Source organism: Osmerus mordax, chromosome 5 (assembly GCF_038355195.1).
Source record: "Osmerus mordax isolate fOsmMor3 chromosome 5, fOsmMor3.pri, whole genome shotgun sequence".
NCBI lineage: Eukaryota > Metazoa > Chordata > Actinopteri > Osmeriformes > Osmeridae > Osmerus > Osmerus mordax.
In genome coordinates, this window is record NC_090054.1 from 17,359,087 (window position 1) to 17,378,122 (window position 19,036).

Below are 19,036 nucleotides of genomic sequence, written 5' to 3' on the forward strand. Positions count from 1 at the left end.
CCAAGCTGGTGCAGAGCGGCAGCAGAGACCAGGGAAAGGGGCACCCAGCCGGCACGCACAAGCTTGCATGCCATGTCACACGCACAAATCACACACATACATAAACTCTCTCACACATAGACACTCAGTCATTCACTGCACACACGCTCTAGTCTTAAGAGCTGCAGTACCAGCAGAGGTCGCTAGATGGAGCTAGCTCCCTGAAGCAGTGCAGCAGCCTGAGAAGTGGCCTGTCTGCCTGTCTAGCTGGCTAGCTGGCTGGATGTCTGGTTGTCTGTCTGTCTGGCTGGCTGAATGGCTGGTTGTCTGGCTGTCTGGCTGGCTGGCTGTCTGGTTGTGTGGCTGGCTGGTTGAGTGGCTGGTTGGCTGGCTGGCTGGCTGTCTGGTTGTGTGGCTGGCTGGTTGTGTGGCTGGTTGTCCACGGTAATAGTAACTAGCGGTAACCCCTCCAAGGGAACACTGTGTACTGTACATCTGCTGTACTCCTGCGGTCTTCTCTGTCGCCCTCCATGCCCTCCTATACACCTGTCTGTCCCCGTTACGTAGGAACTGGACAGGGCGGCAGGCCTGTGTTGATAAACATGTCCATTAGCTGCTGGGGCCATGCAGGGAACACACCCAGGGATGTACAGCGGGCATGGTGCCCAAGCAATCCCTCCTCTGACCTCTCTCACCCCTGTGAGAGAGAGAGACCAAGAACGTTAGTCTGGATCACATGCTTTCCTCCGACATGTTGGTCAGGGTTCAGCAGACAGAGGAAGTCTTTTCTGTACACACACACACATTGCACCAGACACACAAACAGACTCACTCACACGCCTGGACCATTTACCCATATTCTTTTTCTTGAGTCTTTGAGAAGTTACTTTGAGACTCAAATTCATTAAATAATGTACATTTGTTTAATTATGAAGGTGTGACTGCATTATGGGAGCCACAAGTGTTCAATCTATGTGTTGCGTGTCAGTCAACATTGTGTAAACTAAACTATGTGTTGCTGCTATACGCTACGTGACAATATGTTATGTGCTGCCTTAAAAAAAACCTGGCTTAGCCTAGTATAGTCCAATCTGGTCTAATCAAGTATAGTCCCACTCTAGCTCCAGCTTAGCCCGGCTTGGTAAACAGGTGCAAGACTCTGGGAGTGTGTGTGTGTGTGTTTGTTGGTGTGTGTGTTTGTCGGTGTGTTGCCATTATTCCAGAGTGGACGGGTCTGTATTATTTATTCAGCAGTGCTGTGCTGAGCAGGAGCAGAGTAGTAGGCAGCTGGCACTGGGAGGGGAGGGGAGGGGAGGGGAGGGGAGGGGAGGGGAGGGGAGGGGAGGGGAGGGGAGGGGAGGGGAGGGGAAGGAGGGGAGGGAAGGAGGGGAGGGAGGGGAGGAGAGGGAGGGGAGAGAGGGGAGGGGGGAGGCGACAATACAGAACCCCACCCTGACCCCCCTCCAAGTGCTCTTCGACAAACTTCTCCCACCCCATCTCTCTTCCACAAACACCAGGGCAACATTATGTTTGGGGATGGCCCCTTCTCTTTCACTAATTCCCAAACAATCTCTCTCTTACATACACACACGCACCACAGCCCAATAGGCCTTCTTCCCATTCTGCTGCACTCTAAACAATCAAGTAGTGTCCAAAACCTTTCCTTTCCCAACTTCACACACACACACACACACACCATCTAAAAACACACATAAAAGCCCCCTCTCCATACCCCCCCCCCCATCACCCATCACCCCCCCCCCCCCCCACCCCCCGCCCCTTGAGTCACACACCCCTCCACACAAACACCGCAGCACTCCAGACTAATGAAAGCGTCCTAACAGCAGCCCCAGCCCAGCCCAGGCTCCAGATAAAGGCTCCATTCATGGGGCCCATTGAGGAGCAGGCAGACAGACAGTGAGGGCTCTCCAGCTCACGAGCTGCTGTACTGCCAGGCCAGACTGGGGCTGGTGTCCCTGACAGAGAGGCTTAACATCCCGACAGCTCAACACAGCAGGCAGACAGCCGGATCTGGAGGGGCCTCAGCAAACAGGCCGACGTCTCACTCCAACACTCACCACCTTGGTGGTTCATTCATGGGGATGGGTCTCCAACACAGCACCATTTGGATGCTTAACGCATAGGGCGCTGTCTACAAACATAGAGGGAGGCAACACAGTCAAATGACAACCTTAAAAGACAGTACATAGAGATAGGTCTAAATATAGTGCATAGCGATTGGTATCCCGAAGCTTAGAAACATACGCTGGGATGCGCCCCAGAACATTAAAGGTGCAGTAAAGCAAATTCCATGATTCGCTTCTAAGTACATTATATACATGTGAAATGAGTTTGCTGAAAGCATGTGCAAAGCACGAAAACGTTGTCGCACTGAAATGTGGAAATAGACCGTTGAACAGTTTCTCACCCGTTTTCAGCTCAGGTTGGGCAAAACCCAACCTATCTTGGTCAGATCACAGACGGTTTATATAACCTGCATTCTGTTACTCAGCTGGTACAATGCAAAGACAAAGTAATTAACACATAAAACACTCAGAGACTGCAGGTAGGTCTGTTCTGATATCTGCAATTGATTTAGCTAGTTGTTGCTGTTGTTGCTAAATTCAATAAATTCGAAGGGGCGGAGCTTCAGCTCCTTCAGGTGACACGCCCCCCCAGTATCAAGCAAAGAAGACTGCAGATTTTCTCACAATTTCAAAGCCTAATTTAACATACTTGTCAGCGTTTTTTTTTCATTCAAATTTGGATGGGTAGTTAACAACACATTCGTCTGTGGTTTGATGAACTTAAAACTAATTTTTCAGTTCTGCTTTACAGCCACTTTAAACCTAGATGGAGGAAGTGAAGGTCTTTGCGCATGGATGGTAAAACAATTTTGTGAGATAGTGCCTGTCTGTGATGAAACCAGATGAATACGTTCGGGGACCTTGGCAGTCTAAGGCTGTCCTCAGAACCCCCTTCCTGGTCAACACTGCCCTTCCCTGGGGACTGAGGCCAGCACTGACTCCCTCCCACACACACACACACACACGCTCCTATACCTCTGCAGCTTGAGGCGAGACCGGGTATAGTCCCCTGCTCTCACTCAACATGTAGTTTAGGGTTGGGGAGAGGAGGGCAGAGGAGAGCAGGGGAGAGTGGGGGTTCAGAGTTGGGAAGGGGAAGCAGCGCAGGGTTGGGCTGAGAGGGTGAGGGAGACTGGAGGAGATGGGTTACTCTGCCTGACACACCCACAGCTGCTCCAACCATGCCCCACTCTACCAGACTAGTATTTCTTTTCTCTTCCCTCCTCCCCCCTCCTCTCCTCTCCTCTTCTAGCAGAACTCTAAAGCTACAGTTCAACCCAGTCATTAAGCTACAGCATCTGTAAATTTTCATGTGTCTGGTTCTCAGTTTGTGTCCTTTTCTCACTTTCTTTCTTTCTCTTTCTCTCTCTCTCTTTTCCTCCCTCCCCTCCTCTCAAGCTTCTGGCTTTCTCTACCTTCTCATCCCTCTTTCTTCTCCACACACACACACACACACACACACACACAGGCTCTCCAGTGCTCACCACACGCTTACACACGGACAGGAACTCTGTTCTAGCTGGCAACAAGTCAACAATCACACACAAACACACACTCAACCACACGCGCACACAAACACACACCGAAACAAAAACACACACTGTAGGCTCCTCTGTATCGTGTGTTTAGGAGAAAGGTAGGTGCTCTTGTGGCAGGAGGGTCTGCATGGCTGTGATTGGGGAATGGGAGGAGGGGAAGGGGGTAGATGGGCAGGGGCTTAGAAGGGGACAGGGGGGAAGGGGGGGGCACAGCTAAGGACCACTCTACAGACCAACACCAGAACTTTTCCTCACATTTATTTTCTGTCATATTCCAGTGTCATTTATTCCAGCCTATTTGGACAGTGCTGTGGTGACTGGTGTTTGTATGCCGAGCCTGGCTCGCTCCAGCTGTGATGTCCCTGAAGTGGGTCACGGTGACATTTCCACAAAGCACTCCTGCACCACCAAGGTACCCCCATAAAAGGAGTTTTCAGAACAGGGATAATAAAGCTGGGTGTTCTCTTAGAAAGAGCACTAGGACTTCAGATGCAGCACACCGCTACCCAGCGTACAGTATGTTCTGGAGCCGTGTTCCTTATCAAATCTATGTGCACTCGAGCACAGTCAAGGCTGTTTTCTCGCTCTTATCTACTGACTGCCAGCATTAAAAGGATGGTGAGATGAGCCCAAAGTTAAGTTGGTGTGGTGTGATCTTAGGCAGAGGGGGAAGTAGGGGCAGTGTGTAGGCTGTGCCAGCTCTGTGCCAGCATGGTGCCAGCTCTCTGGAGCAGCCAACCTGGCCTGCAGCCAGGAGAGCTCATCTACTCATTTATTACCACTGCTCATCTGCCTCTCTCTCTCTCTCTCTCTTTCTTTTTCTCTATCCCTCTCCCTTTCTCGCTCCACCACTTATTTTTCTTCTTCAACTCTCTCTCCCCTGCATCGTACCCTCACTCACCCACCCACCCACTCGCTCGCTCGCTCGCTCTCTCCGCCCCTTCACTCCCCTTGTGTGCAGAACTCTTCTTCTTCCATCTTTCTCTCGCTTTCTCCTCCCGAAGGTATGAGGGATACGTGCCTGTGTGCAAACGCGTGTGTCCCTCCCAGCCCCCCACCCACACACACACACCTTATTAAGACGGTCTGTAATGAGAGGGATGAGAGCGACTCATTTGAGGAGTAGGGCGTGCCAGTCCACCATATGGGGGGCATTTATCCCCCCTGAACGGCAGGCCAGGCGTCACTTACATGATTACCACAAGACTCGACAACGTTGCGCTCGTGTCAGGCCCTTCTTCTCCAGGAAAGATAATTAATAAGCCTGGATTGGCAACTGGAGCAGGAGCTGGGAGGCTGGGAGAGAGAACTCTCTCTCACTGTCTACTGTCTCAGGCCAAGTCCTCAGATGTGATAGCTATTAGCCAGGCACAAACAACTCTCCCGCTCCATAGGTGAGGGACTGGCAGTGTGAATGGGAGTGGTACTCCCGCACACGCAAGAATCAGACACACACATTCTTAACAGACACTAGCCTGTTTTGAGGCTGGTGTGGTAGATATATATATATATGTTCCGAGTTGAAAATGGATGTAGAGAAAATAGTAAAAGCCAGTGTTGAAAAGGGAACAGGAACACACGCACACAATGCCGTTTCTCCACAGAAATACAATTTAAGAGCCCTGAGCTTCAGCTCCATGATCCTCCAGCAGCCACCCTATCACCTCTTCCCATTTCACTAATTACCCTCTGACTTTTAAACCCCACCTCTGTCCAGCTTTTGTGATAGGTCTGTGGCTTTTCCTTCTGGCCTGTGATTAGCTAGCTGAGAATCAGGCAGGATTAGCAGGGTCACTCCGCTGGGCTCTACTCCGAGGGACCTCTTTACAGCCTGGTTATAAACAGATTCTACTGCCCTAATCCAGCCCTCTCAGACTCAGTCTGTAATCCATCTTAGTCTCGCTGGAGCGCTTCCTCCCTGGGCCCCACTGCCGAGAAACAACCAGCGTCTGCCTGTCTGTCTGTCTGTCTGTCTGTCTGTCTGTCCCTGGAGTGCAGACACACATCTGACCGGGGCGGAAGTAGTGGGAGGTGGCCATGTTGATACAGGTAGCCGTGTAGATATTTGATGATGCTAACAGGGACTGAAACACACATATAATGTATAAACACAAACTTACGCTTAGTGAATTTCCTGAGCTAGTTGGTAATCTTGTGATACACGGAAGCTACACAAACACATTCACATAGCTATAGGGGAGCAGGATAGATTAAGATAGGTTTTTCCCATTAAGACAAACAACATGCAGAGGCCAGCACCTTCACACACACACACACACACACACAAATACACACATACAGTACACACAGCTGGTATTTCGGTTCCCCATGGCTACCAAGGCTAACTGCCACAGATAGAGGGCAGTGTGAGACAGAAAGTCAAGGGGTAGACACACGCACACACACACACACACACACACACACGCACAGAAAAACACACGCACACCTCCTGCAATATAAGGGCTCTGACAACAGCAGTCATCTGGAGAACCCTGGCCCCACAACAAACAGGTGTTCCGTTTCACAGCCTTTGCCCCCCACCCCCCAACCCCCCCCTCCCGCCAACACACACACACACACACCTCCATCCCCCTTACCGCCCCCCGCTCCGCCACTCCAGTCTGTTAGTGCAGGAGGTCTCTCCAGACAGCTGCTGCTCGGGCTACAAGGAGCTGTGAGGGGGTGGTACTGTAGCTCCTGTCCCTGTGTGTGTGTGGTTGTGTGTGTGTGGGTGTGTGTGGGTGTGTGGGTGTTAAGCATACACACAGGCTGAGGTGTCAGTGGGACACCTCTGTGTGTCCTTGTACCAGCGGTGTCGAGGCACATCTCCCTGGCCAGCCAGATCCAGAAGTCCCTCCCAACAGGGACACACTCTTCCTCTCCTGTTACACCCGACTCATCAGCTATCTAGCCATCACACCTCAGCACCAACTGTCCTATCAGGCCCAATCACCTCTGCTGGCTCCTCGCAGTCCTCAATCCCTGCCGTACCCCTCGGAAGAGACCCCATCATCCCTGGTACAGAACATCTTGTGCTTCTCCTGCGCTCGCTAAAGGCCAGACTTATTACAGCTTCTGCTGCCTAGGGTGAGGAGGAACTACTAATGTCTCTGGGTGTCAGCCGTGAGAGGGTGTGTGAGAGAGAGAAAGAGAGAGAGATAGAAACAAAAGAAAAAAGAAAGAAAGAAAGAAAAAGTGTGTGTCTGGGGGGTGGGGGGTGGGGGTGGGGGTGTAGCCCTGTCTGTCATCTTCATCTTCTAACCACCAATCCAATCACTTACCTGAAGCAGACACGGTCCACAGGGGAGGCAGGCAGCATTGGAGATAGATAGAGAGAAAGACAGGTAGAGAAAGAGACAGACAGACTTTCAGACCATGTCTAACATTGTAACAGGAGACATTAAGTATCAAATTACTTGAATCTTACATACTGCAACCAAACCACACACACACAACCCTCAGTGCACACTAAAACACACACACTTCCGGCAGACCATGACAGAGTGAGTTCCACAGGAGCACCAGCCTGTTGACTCACAGTGTGTGTGTGTGTGTGTGCAAGCAGAGCTTTTCAATATTATAACCACCTCATGCAATATAGGAATAGGTATTGTTATTGTTTTTGTATACAGAATGTGACCAGAGTGACTCCAGGAAGTGAGGTCAGAGGCCTTTAGAGGAAGTGTTGCATTGGAACATGGGCACCAACCAACACCAGATATACCATATTAGCATTGCCTTAGTGGAGCTAAAGAACACTGAGCCTCTTGTCTGTGTGTGTGTGTGTGAGAGAGTGTTGAGGTGGGGGGGGGGTACAGTAGGAGGATTTCTGCCTCAAACTAAAAACAATTCCAGTCTTTGTTCTATCCCTGAGGCTTCACCGTGCTCTAAACCTAGACCTCATTCCGATTAGACAAGCATGCCTCTCTTTCCCTCTGACGGGTTAGAGTCTGGGCTATGCAGACCCCAGGAGAGCCTACACTACAGCCTGGTGTTTATGCTATCCTTCCTAACTGCATAATCAATCGCTCAGACAGGAGAGATACACTATTTGCAGCACTTGGTCCAAGTAGCACTTGAAGCTTGGCCATTAGTCAGTACTGAATTGTCTGTGCTGTTTAAGGGTGGTACAGAAGCTAGTGATGAGAGAGAAGGAGAGGAGAGAGAGAAGGAGAGGAGAGAGAGAGAAGGAGAGGAATGGAGAGGAGAAAAGAGAGCTCTCTGGAGGTAATCCAGTCAGAGAGAGATTACAGGTTCAGACTATTAATAGCTGACTGTCCCTTACCCCGTCTACAGGTAACGTCACCACTTGTCTCATCTGTTAAGTCACAATTACCACGGTTACACAACACTACACTACGCTAAACTGTTTTCGACAGTCCCGGAATTAAGTATTTTGTAAATAACCACTGCTGATTAAGATTGGATTTGAGAACAGTCTGGAACCCTAACCACAGGTGCTATACAGTAGGTCAGTAAACCTGGAAGCTTTAAGCATGGCACACACGTGTGTGTGTGTGTGTGTGTGTGTGGCAGCTGTGAAGCTGCACTCTGCTCCTCGTTAGGGATGAAGGGCCAGCTGTAGGAAACAAACCCACTGGAGATGAGAAGAAAAGAAAAGAGAGGAAAAGATCATTACTCTCCCCCAGCAGGGACAAAACAGACAGGGCGAGAGAGTGTGAGATAGAGGAAGAGAGAGAGAGAGGGTGAGAGTCTGGGCTGTAGAGAGATCACCTTTACCATCACCTCCACCCTCCCCTCCGCTACCAGCCACCTGTCTTCCCCTTACTTCCTCAACCCCCTTAAGTCTGCTCTCTGCAGTTTAAGAGAGAGAGAACAATCTTAAAGTGCAGAGTCTGGATCAGTCACATACACACACACATAGACACACACACACACTTGGCATAAGTGTACGGCTGAGTGCAGATGTATAGAGACCCTCTTAGATGGGGCGGTGGGGGTGGCGGTGGTGGTGGTGGGGGGGGGGGGGGTTTGGGGGGCAAGTGCGGAAAGGCAGAGGGTCTGGGAGCGCATGGGGGGGGGGGGTGGTGGGGGGGGTGGACTGTCCCAGACCCAGTCTGGATTGTGAAGGAAGAGGTTATTCATGGGGGACTGAAGGAAGAGTTATTCATAATCCTGGTGGAGGGCCAGGGTTTTGTTTGGTGGCCATTCTCATTGATATGTCCCCATGGCTGAGAGACTGCCATCTGGGGGCTTTGTGTGCCCTGTGGACGCTTTGTGCTTGGGTGTGTGTGGGTGTTACAAGAAGGGGGTCCCAGTTGCAGGGAGCAGCTTGAAGGGCTAAGAGGGGAACTGCACCTCTCCCCAGCCCATCCCACCCCACCCCCACCCTCCCCCACCCCTCGCCCATGGTCCCAGGGTGCCACAGACCTACAGCTGGACCAGCTCCTGGGCCTGCTGGACCACAGAGATAGAAGACCTCATACAATAGATAAGCCCCCCGTATCCTTGTCATAGGTCGATGGTAACTTGAATGGTTGATGCGTGTGTGTGTGTGTGTGTGTGTGTGTATGTGTGCCTTTGTATCTATTCTGCTTGCATTGCCTATGTCGGATATTGTTATGCATGAGTGTGTGTGCATGTGTGTGCGTATGTGTGTGCCATTGTGCTGTTCCAACCCCCTGTAAAGGATCATAATGCTGTCTGAGAGCATGGGTACGGTGTGTTCCAACTGGAGACTTCCTGATGCAGCGCTGACACAGGAGCACACACACACAAACACACACACAAAGCCAGCCAGACAGCACTGCGGCTGGGGGTGTACATACCTCAACCTCAGCTCTGCAGTCTGGGAGAAAGAGAGCATGCAGCGCATAGTAATAATCCCGGCTATATTTAGACACGGTAAACTGACTGACTGACACAAACATCATCGACACACACAGACACCCATACACACAAACTAAAACTAACACAGACATCACAAATCACTCTCTCACACACACACACACACACACACACACACACACACACACACACACACACACACACAGTCAGTAAAGCTCCTCTCTCACCTGAGAAGACCTGGACCTGAGGGAAGTCTGTAAGCCCCCTCTTTCTGAATCTCAATAACCAGACTGTGTTCGGTACACAACCTTACACAACTCTAAACTGTCCACTATCCATCACGCTGTACCAAACTGAATGAGTTAGGCTTACAGCCTGCCCTGCTCACAGGTAGGTGGGACCCAGCTATCGCCTGCTTTCTACTCCATCATGTTTATAGAAAAGTAGAACTGAATACGGACACATGTTGGACCCTCTGATGCCTGCATGTCTAGAGCTGAGCTTTACTGTCGAAGGAACCGCCCACTGGACAGATACGTTGAGGGGTGGAGAGGCTGTGGACTCCACAGGAGCTTCTCTATGGGGCAGACTGCCCACACCAGCAGGGCAGCTGAGGCCGGGGCCGGGCATTGTGGGTAAAGAGTGTGAGCATGGCGAGAATGTGTGGAGGTGTCTGAGAAGAAAGATGGTGATGAGGAGAGAGAGACACTCAAGAGAGACATTACAGGTCTGGCCAACCTGGCAGGGGCCGCTCTCTCTCTCCCTTTCTCTCCCTTTCGCTCCCTTTCTCTCTCTCTCTCTCTCTCTCTCTCTCTCTCTCTCTCTCTCTCTCTCTCCCTCTCTCTCTCTCTCTCTCTCTTTCCCTTTCTGTCCCTTCACTGTAACACTGTTTTCCATCCATATGTAGATCTCGAACTCCTTCCTCTCTCCCCCATCTGGTTTATCTTGCTCTCTTCCTCTCTCTCTCACTTTCTCTCTCCATCTCCCTCTCTCTCTCTCTATCTCACTCCCTGCTGGTGTCAGGGGTTTATAAATACAGCCCTGCCCTCTCTCCCTCTCTCCCTCTCTCCCTTCCTCTCTCCTGCCCTAGGCCATTCCACCACTCACTCTGGGCACATGACAATGTCACGCTAGGAGAAGGGTAACATACAAGCAGAGAGAGAGAGAGAGGGAGAGGGACAGAGAATAGCTACTGGTGATTAACCTTCAGTGGAGTTGTGCGTGATAGGTGAGGAGGGGGGAGGGCATATAGGCAGGGTGACCTGGCACTGTGAATGTCGCACTGCATGCTGGGACTGACACATGTAGGCTGGTCAGGTGATCTGGGCCACTCTGTTGGTCTTCTGGATGACAGAGCAGAGGAGTGTTCAAGAAAACACACCGTATGGCACTTACTGTGTGTGCGTGTGTGTGTGTCGTGTGTGTGTGTGTGTCTCGTGCGTGTTGACATTTTTGTTTAGGTCGGTGGGCCATCTCAGCATATGTGTATGCTGTCCTGTTAGTGCCTTTATCAGGTGTGTTGTTCAGTAGCTGTGTTGTATCTTTACAGAGGGCGTCTAAGGTTAGCCCTGGGTTGTGTGAGGGGACAGACTCTGAGACAAGAGCTAATGACTGGGAGAGGCTGAATCCTTCCTGAGCTTCACTATCACACACTCATCAACTTCCATTAGCCATGCAGCTAGCAGCTCATACCTAAAAGCACCAGCCCTCGGTGAGCCCGGATCCTCTCGGCAGCACAGCAGCAACGCGGCTGTGTAAGAGGCAGAGGAAGGGGGTTGGGTGTGGCAGAGAGCGCTGACACGCTCGTGCGTTCCTTGAAAGCCTGTCTCTATCTTCGCAGCTTCACTACCGGCAGGGGAAAATGACTTCCTGATGGCTTTCAGAGACCAGTACATTTCCTCTCTCTCTCTAGCTCTCCCACTCCCCCCCCCCCCCTCTCTCTCTCTCTCTCTCACTCTTCTTCCTTTCTACAAATAGAGGGAGGTAATGGAGAAGATAAAATAGATCAAGAGGAGAAATCCGACTGGGGGGTTGATAGCACTGAGATCCAGGCCAGGCCTTGTCCTGCCTCCCCGGTCTGACCCATCCTTCCAGGAAGAGGAGGGGGTTTCATGGAGGAGGACACAGCTTAGAGGGGTTGCTCCAGGACAATCCCCAAGTCTTTACCTGGACACTGCACACACACTCGTGTTCACCTGGATTGGTCCCCACACAAACAGGCAAGAACATACAGGTCTAACCACCTGCTCCCCTCTGTGTGACCATTATTTCCAGGAAGGCCTCCGACCTTCTAGAGCAACTTACATCGAGAAATGTAAACAAACACACAGACTTAGTCGTGGTATCCAGGGACAAACTGACAAAGACCGTATCACCTGAACATGACCCTCTACGTTGTTGCGTAGATCTCCGGGTATGACGTGAGGCTAGGTAGAGTCAAGCCAACCTGGAGTCTAGTTCATAGGTCATATATGTACCTTATCATCACATAGCTCTAACTTTTCATGAACAAGAGCAGATATGGTCGCAAACCGAAACGGCATTAACAGCTGTCTGTATTAACGAGTACGGTTTGGGGAAAACAGGAAAGGATCGCCGTTTGTTTCTATAGGATGAAGGTAAAGGAAATGATGGGGACATCATTTGAACATGAGGCTCCTTACAATGCAGTCCCTGTTTGGTGATCATTCTTCCTGGCTGAACGAACCTCCATGCAGTGACAATACATAGGAGAGTTGGGGAGTATTGGACAGTATTCTACTGGTCCAGCTGTTGCACTGGAGCAGGCTGGGCTAGAGGACACACGGTACATTCAGCATCATGAGATCCCATGATGCTTCCAACACACAGTGGAGACTTCCCCCCCGGGCCAGCGACCTGCCTGTGGAGCATGTCAGTGTGACAGCTGTAAATCCTTGCCAGCAGCTACATACACACACATGCCCAGGCACACACAGAAACACACACATGCATACACATAGAAACACGCACACAGAAACACACACACAGAGGGAAACACACACACACTTGTACAGCCTGTCCTTGTGCTTCTGGTCATCACTTCAGCTGGAGAGTAAATAAACTGACAGGTCTGGTGGGCTGTGTCCCCAGTCCTGCTCCCCTCTATCTCACCCTTTTCTCTATCTCACCCCTCCCCTCTCCTCTATCTCAGCCCTCCACTCCCCTGTCACCCCTTCCCTCCCCTCTGTCTCACCCCTCCCCTGTCTCACCCCTCCTCTGTCTCACCCCTGGCCTGCTCCCTATCTGTCTCACACCTCCCCTGCCTCACCTCCCATCTAACCTCCCCCTCCCCTGATCACCCACCTGTCTCACCCCTTCTTTGATCTACCCGTCCCAAACCATTTCCCCAACTTCATCCAATCCCTGTTTGACTGCCAGCCCCCTTATCCTCTCTGTGTGAGGGAACACAGGAGGCCCTGTGTGCGTGTGTGTTTGGCTGGCCAGACAGTGATCAAAGATGTGGGAGTAGGTCAGCAGATTAGTGTTCCTGAGCTTCAGCTAATCCCATTACCCTGCTTGCTGCTACATTCCCAACTCCCACCTTCCTTGGGACTCTTCCGTACCTCCTCTGGTACTCTCCTGTCCTCTAGTAGTCCAGAATTTCACCCATGGGCATTCCTTCGGTTCTGTGTTTACATTTTCAAATGTTGAGTGTCTACGAAAGAGAAAGACCCTGTTATGCTAACAGGGCCTTGGCTGTAGCCTGTGGCCCCAGTGTAGCACGTAGGGCTGAGCCTTCTGATGTTTCCAGAGCAAAGACAACAACAACAACCAACATGGCCATTCCGTCCCACCCCTACAGGCTGACTCTGTACTAGACAATGGAGTCTGTAAAACCACACAGAAGCTCTGACTCCGGATGTGAGAGAGGATGTTGTTCACCACAATACATCCACTGTTTGTGTGTGTGTGTGTGTGTGCGTGTGCATCTGTGTGCATGTGTGTGTGTGCGTGCGTGTGTGTTTAAATGTAAATGAGACTGAAAGAAAGGAGCAGGACAGAAAAACGGAAGCGAGGGAACGAGAAAAGGGGGAGAGGGAGAAAGAGACAGAGAGAAGGAGAGAGATTGGTGTGTTGACAGTAAATGCAGCACCGAAAGCTGCAGTGGAGGGGAGGATAAGGAGGGAGGAGAGGAGAAGGGAGGGATGAGAAGGGCGACAGCAAGACAGCGGCGGGCGGGTGATTGATATCGGAGTGCGCTGGCACTGCCACCTGATCTGCAGGCGGCTCCAGCAGCACTGAACCGGCTGAACCCTGAGAGCCGGAATGGCTGCCTGGCAGAGGAGGGAGGGAGGGGGGCTAAGGCAGCACTGAACTCACTGAACCCACAGAACCATCATGGCCGCCCGCTGGCCCAGTAGCCTGCTAGCCCACCTACCAAAACAACACAGATAAATCCACCATCACACTTATCCACGCACACATCAGCCTCGTCCGCAATGATGAGCTTCATCCGGCTGTAATGCAAGTTCCAACAAATATGACAAAGTATTTCAATCTGGGTGCCAGAGCTTCACTGAACAGCTTTCACCAATCCGGTCATGTCAGAACAGGGACTAGTCAGGAATGAAGGAGGGATGAAGGGAGGCTCTTAGATTGGTGACAGGGCCCACAGGAGCTCTGCTCTGCTCGGCGGTGGGAGATTAGCTCTACAAAACTGAGAGGGAAGCCGGAGAACAGAAGAGCTTTTTTTTCACACACAAAGGACTACTTTTACCACAGGATGTTGGAGAGCTGTTCCAAGATGGGAACACGATGACAGATCATTTTCAATTTGGACTCGCCCTCCAAGGTCACGGGCCATTTCACGTGTGCGTCTCACAGGAAACGGGAGATCCTTAGCACGACCTCTGAGATGCCATGGGTTCTAGCCTAGCCTCTGACCAGCCGTGCTACAGGAGAACTGTGAGTGTCACACATCTTCCAAGGGAACGCCGATGGATGCCTGGGCTAGTCTGCATTATCATTGACAACAATCATCACCACTACATGCTATCTATGGCCTTGGGTAAACCGATAGTTGTTGGTGTTGATAGTATAGTGTGTTGGTGTGCGTGTGCGTTTGTGTGTGCGGGGTTGGCAGCACCTGGGAACACATCTCTCAAGGTTCCCCAATCGTCCTAATGGAGTAGTAGCGGATGACCGGCATGCATGAGGGCCATGGCATCCCTGGATTAAAGAGTGGGGTGTGCCCCGTGCACATGCTCAGTAATGAAATCCCACCGGTGTGGCGGGGGGGGGGGGGGGGGGGGGGGGGGGGGGGGGGTTACCTCATCATTAAAACATGGATGTGGATGAACGGCGCTGTTATAGAACATCGCGTTAGGCAGCAGATCCCTGTTTCATAAATGAACGTGAACGCTACCTCCTTCTCTTTCTCAGTCTCTCCCTCCCTCCCTACCTCCATTCCTCTCTCCCTCCATCCCTCTCTCCTGGTGACTCCGCTCCACGACCCTGCTCCACTGCCTCCTCTCCTCTGAGTCCCTGGTCAGCAGCAGGCAAGCCCTCACTGTCAAACACACACAGGCACACACACAGGCACACACACACACATAGGCTCCAAAACCCTCAATACAGAAAGAGATGCACGCATGCACGCACGCGCACACACACACACTGCTGAGTCGTGACTGAGGGGGCTGCGCTCCTCTTAATATGCACAGACGGCTGTCTGAGGAACACGCTGGCAGGCAGAAACACACAAGAGCCCATGGAGACGTCCAGAGGAGAGGAGGAGAGGAGAGTAGGAGAGGAGGAGAGGAGGAGAGGAGGAGAGGGGAGGAGAGGAGAGGAGAGGAGAGGAGGAGAGGAGGAGAGGAGGAGGAGAGGGGAGGAGAGGAGGAGAGGGGAGGAGAGGAGGAGAGGAAAGGGGAGGAGAGGAGGAGAGGAGGAGGAGAGCGGTCTGCTGTGTGACAGTGTCATTTCCTGTAGAATACATTCCTGGTTACAAGGGTTAGGGATAGGGCTCTGGAAATCCCCTTCTGTCTGCCCCAAAGGGACGAGCATGAGCACATGGTCTGCTACTACTGCCCTGTGAGATCACACTAATAACTTCCTGGTTGAGGTCACATGGTCAAATCTGTCACATACACACAAACACAAACCCTTGGGGATGCACATATAGTGAGGGACAGCGATGGGAGGGGGGGGGGGGCTAGGGAGGGAAGGGACATAGAACCCTTGCTTATAACCCTCCCTCTAACCTCCCACTATAGAACATAATGTTCTGCTAATAATCTGACAGACACCGTGGCGGTCATCTTTCCAGTCCATCAATCAACTAATCCCATCCAATGTTCTGCCTGTGCATTCCACTGTACTACCATTCTGCTGCTAGTAGAGATGAGAGTAGCTCAGCTCTACTAAGTTCAGAACCTGTTGAATAGGACATGGGTGAATTGTTTATATGTGAATGAAAAAGAGTGAGGGGGAGAGAGAGAGACAGAGTGGGAAAGAGAGGGAGAAGGAATGACACTTCTTTTCAGCTGTTCTCTCCATACTGACCCATTCAGCTCGGCTGTAAACAGGAAATGTGGTCACCATTGATTCCCTGTTCCATTTGCCCCCATCACCCCTCACCTCCTCCCCACTCCTACCCTAGCCCGCTGCGTCTCCTTTCTGCCCCTGGCTGGCCCTCCTTTTCATTTTCTCCTAGCTTTCTTTCCCGGGTCACCCAAGAGGAGTGACCAAGACTCCCTGCTTGCAGATAGACACACAGACAGACAGACAGACAGACATACAGACACACAGACAGGTGGGCAGATAGACAGACAAGCAGACTGAAAAGAGAAGTGGATGAGAGAGCTGGAGATCCAGGAGTCAGATGTAGGGACAGAGGGAGGGTGAGTGTCGGGGAGGGGGGGAGGTGAGTGTCGGGGAGGGGGTGAGTGAGGTCGCATTGGCTCCAGTCCAAGACAAACCACTAAAGCACTCAGTTTCCCTTTCCCTACCCAGTATGAGGCTGGGGCTGAGGCTGGGGCTGAGGCTAGGGATGAGGATGGGGAGGCCGGGGGTGCACTGGAACTCTCACAGGTCCTCTACCACGTTTTTAGCCTGAGGCTCAACAGCACACACACAGACATTCACACACACCCTGGTCTCAGACACAATCAGACTGAAGGTATACCCTGGCGTTTAGCAGCCAGTCAAGCCTGACTGTGATGAAGAGACCAGTCCTAGGAGAGAGAAAGAGCCTCTCTTACACACACAACGTGCCCCACACACACACACACAGACAACATGCACGCATGCACACATACCCACACAGAACATGCACACACATGCATGCACAAATACACACAGAAAAAAATCCATCCATGTGCTCACCCCTTTCTGTCTCACTCACTCCCATTTATGCTTGCTCTTATGTCATATACATACACACACACACACACACACACACGTATAAACCGGCATGTTACAAGAAGGAGGAGAGGCGAGGTACTCACCCCGTTTCTGCACCCAGCCCTCTTTAACGATGGTGACATCGCTCATGGTTCCTCCACGGCGAGCTGGCCGCTCCTACACACCACGCTGCTCCACGGGAGAGAGGGAGGAGGGTGGAGGGGGAGGAGGAGAGAGAGGGAGGAGGGTGGAGGGGTGGAGGAGAGAGAGGGAGGGAGGGCTCCGCTCACTCACTCACTCCCTCCCTTCCTCGTGCTCTTCCTCTTGCTCGCTCAGTAGCTCTCCCTTTCTCTCTCCCACTCTCTTACACACACACACACACAAGTGGTGTGTCGTCTCGTCTCCTCTCGTGGTTGTTTTCTTTCCCTCCCACCCCTCCTTCCTCTCTCTCGTTCTCTCTCTCCAGACCTCCCCCTTTTTGCCCGGCAGTGACTCAGCCTGGAAGGAAGTAAGAGAGAAAAAAAGAATGTAAGGATTTATATCTCTCCTCCCTCCTTCTCCTCCCCTCCAAACCCCTTTCATTCTTACACAAGCTGACATGACAAACAACTCAGTCATTCATTGTGAAGGCAAATACCCCCTACATCCTCTCTCTCTCTTCTCCTACCTCACTCTCTCTTTCATTTCCTCCCTCCCTTCTAATAACTCTCTCTATCTCTCTCCCTCCCTCTTTGCCAACCCTAACAATCCCTGTCTGGTCAGACCACCCACCCACTGACAGTCCTTTCTGTGTTTGACTATGTACCTGGACTCAAGCAACATACAGTCCTCTGGTCTGCTGGTTCTGCAAACAGTGAACTGGGAGGCTGGTTACTGTAGCTGTCATCAGGAGCCACCAGAAGATCTCCTAACTGTGGAGCCCTGGTCTGAAGCAGAAGACTGCCTGTCTGACTGGTGGATGAGGCTTCGTTCTCCTCTACTTACCTCAGTCCCACACTCTGGAATATCACTAAAGAGCCTCATTGAAGCTCTACTGAGAGCAGGAAATCATAAGATCAAAAGATCTTAGTATTGATATTTCAGCGTGCATTTCTTCCTCAAACTGTGCTGTGTTTGAGTATAGAAACAGTGGTTGATTTCCCCAGACTAACGACATATTGATCCAGTTTTGTCTAGTTCTTCAAAGACTGCCTCAATCACTCGTGGGTCAATCCGATCAGTCAGGCTCTGGCCAACTGTCCAACTGACCAATAAGAGAGCAGGAACCATGAGTTGTTTACAATGACGGTGTCTTATCCTATGCAAACCATTGAACAGGGATTGAGATCCTCTTGTTCACTAACCAAAGACACAAGACCAAAAGGACCAAAATCATGATTAATTGTGCAGACACAATCCTGTGGACTTTAAATGAAATGTCTGTTGGATTGATTGATGATCCAAGTCCGACCATTCATTCCAAAGCCTTCACCATTGCTACATATTGCTAGCCGCTAGCTCCTTTAGTGTTAGCATTCTGAGCAGCTTCCAGTTGCCTGTGTGCCGCTCGCACATCTAAGAACAGCTTCATCATAGCAGGGCTTGGGAATACATGACGCACCACTCCCCTCCCAGAGCACATCCTCCACCAGCAGTCTTCTGTGAATACTGTGAAGAGCCACGCTCTGGTGGCAGCTAATTGTTAGCACAGTGTCACACCATCACTGCCTGAGAGTTGGTCTGAGGCACACCCCAAGTCTGTCTCTCAAACACACCAGTTGGGATTCATTAGGTCTCACTTTCTCAATACAGCACTAAAACGCAAGACTTCTAAGCAGGGCTCTGGAGGTGGAACCCTTGTTTTGTGTTATACTTGTTCAGTCGGATGCCTTGACGTTGCCCTTGCCTCTGACTGAAATAACATCCTCCATGTATTTTCTTTTCTGAACATCCAAGACGTCCAGGCTGTAGTACTGTAGCTTCACTGTACGGCCCTACTGTGTCTTTAAAGTGTCTTATGGCAAATGTTATACTTTCTAACTTACTTCCTGGCTTAGGCTCATTATAGTAAGTCATGCAGACCCGCATTTGCTAATTTCCTCTATAGACAGAGCCTCACACGAGGGTCAGTATTTGAGACCAACTATCCCTAATAAGCTTGAACTAAAGTGATCAGAGTAAAGCTCATGAGATGGATAGTTCAACAGAGGAGAATTGGCTTTATTGCGCAGGTAGGTCATCTGCTTTGGGCCATCAAATGTAAGAAGTCAATGCAGGGTT

At 51.2% G+C, this 19,036-nt stretch overlaps 1 protein-coding gene across 1 annotated transcript in view; it reads right to left on the minus strand.

Moving 5' to 3' along the window:
- The window catches only part of akt3a (v-akt murine thymoma viral oncogene homolog 3a), a 35,259-nt gene extending 18,332 nt beyond the window's left edge, over positions 1–16,927 (minus strand). The window contains exon 1 of the mRNA XM_067235775.1: positions 16,882–16,927. Within this exon, the coding sequence (XP_067091876.1) occupies positions 16,882–16,927 (46 nt within the window). The remainder of the gene's footprint in view (positions 1–16,881) is intronic.
- Between the last annotated feature and the right edge of the window lie 2,109 nt (positions 16,928–19,036).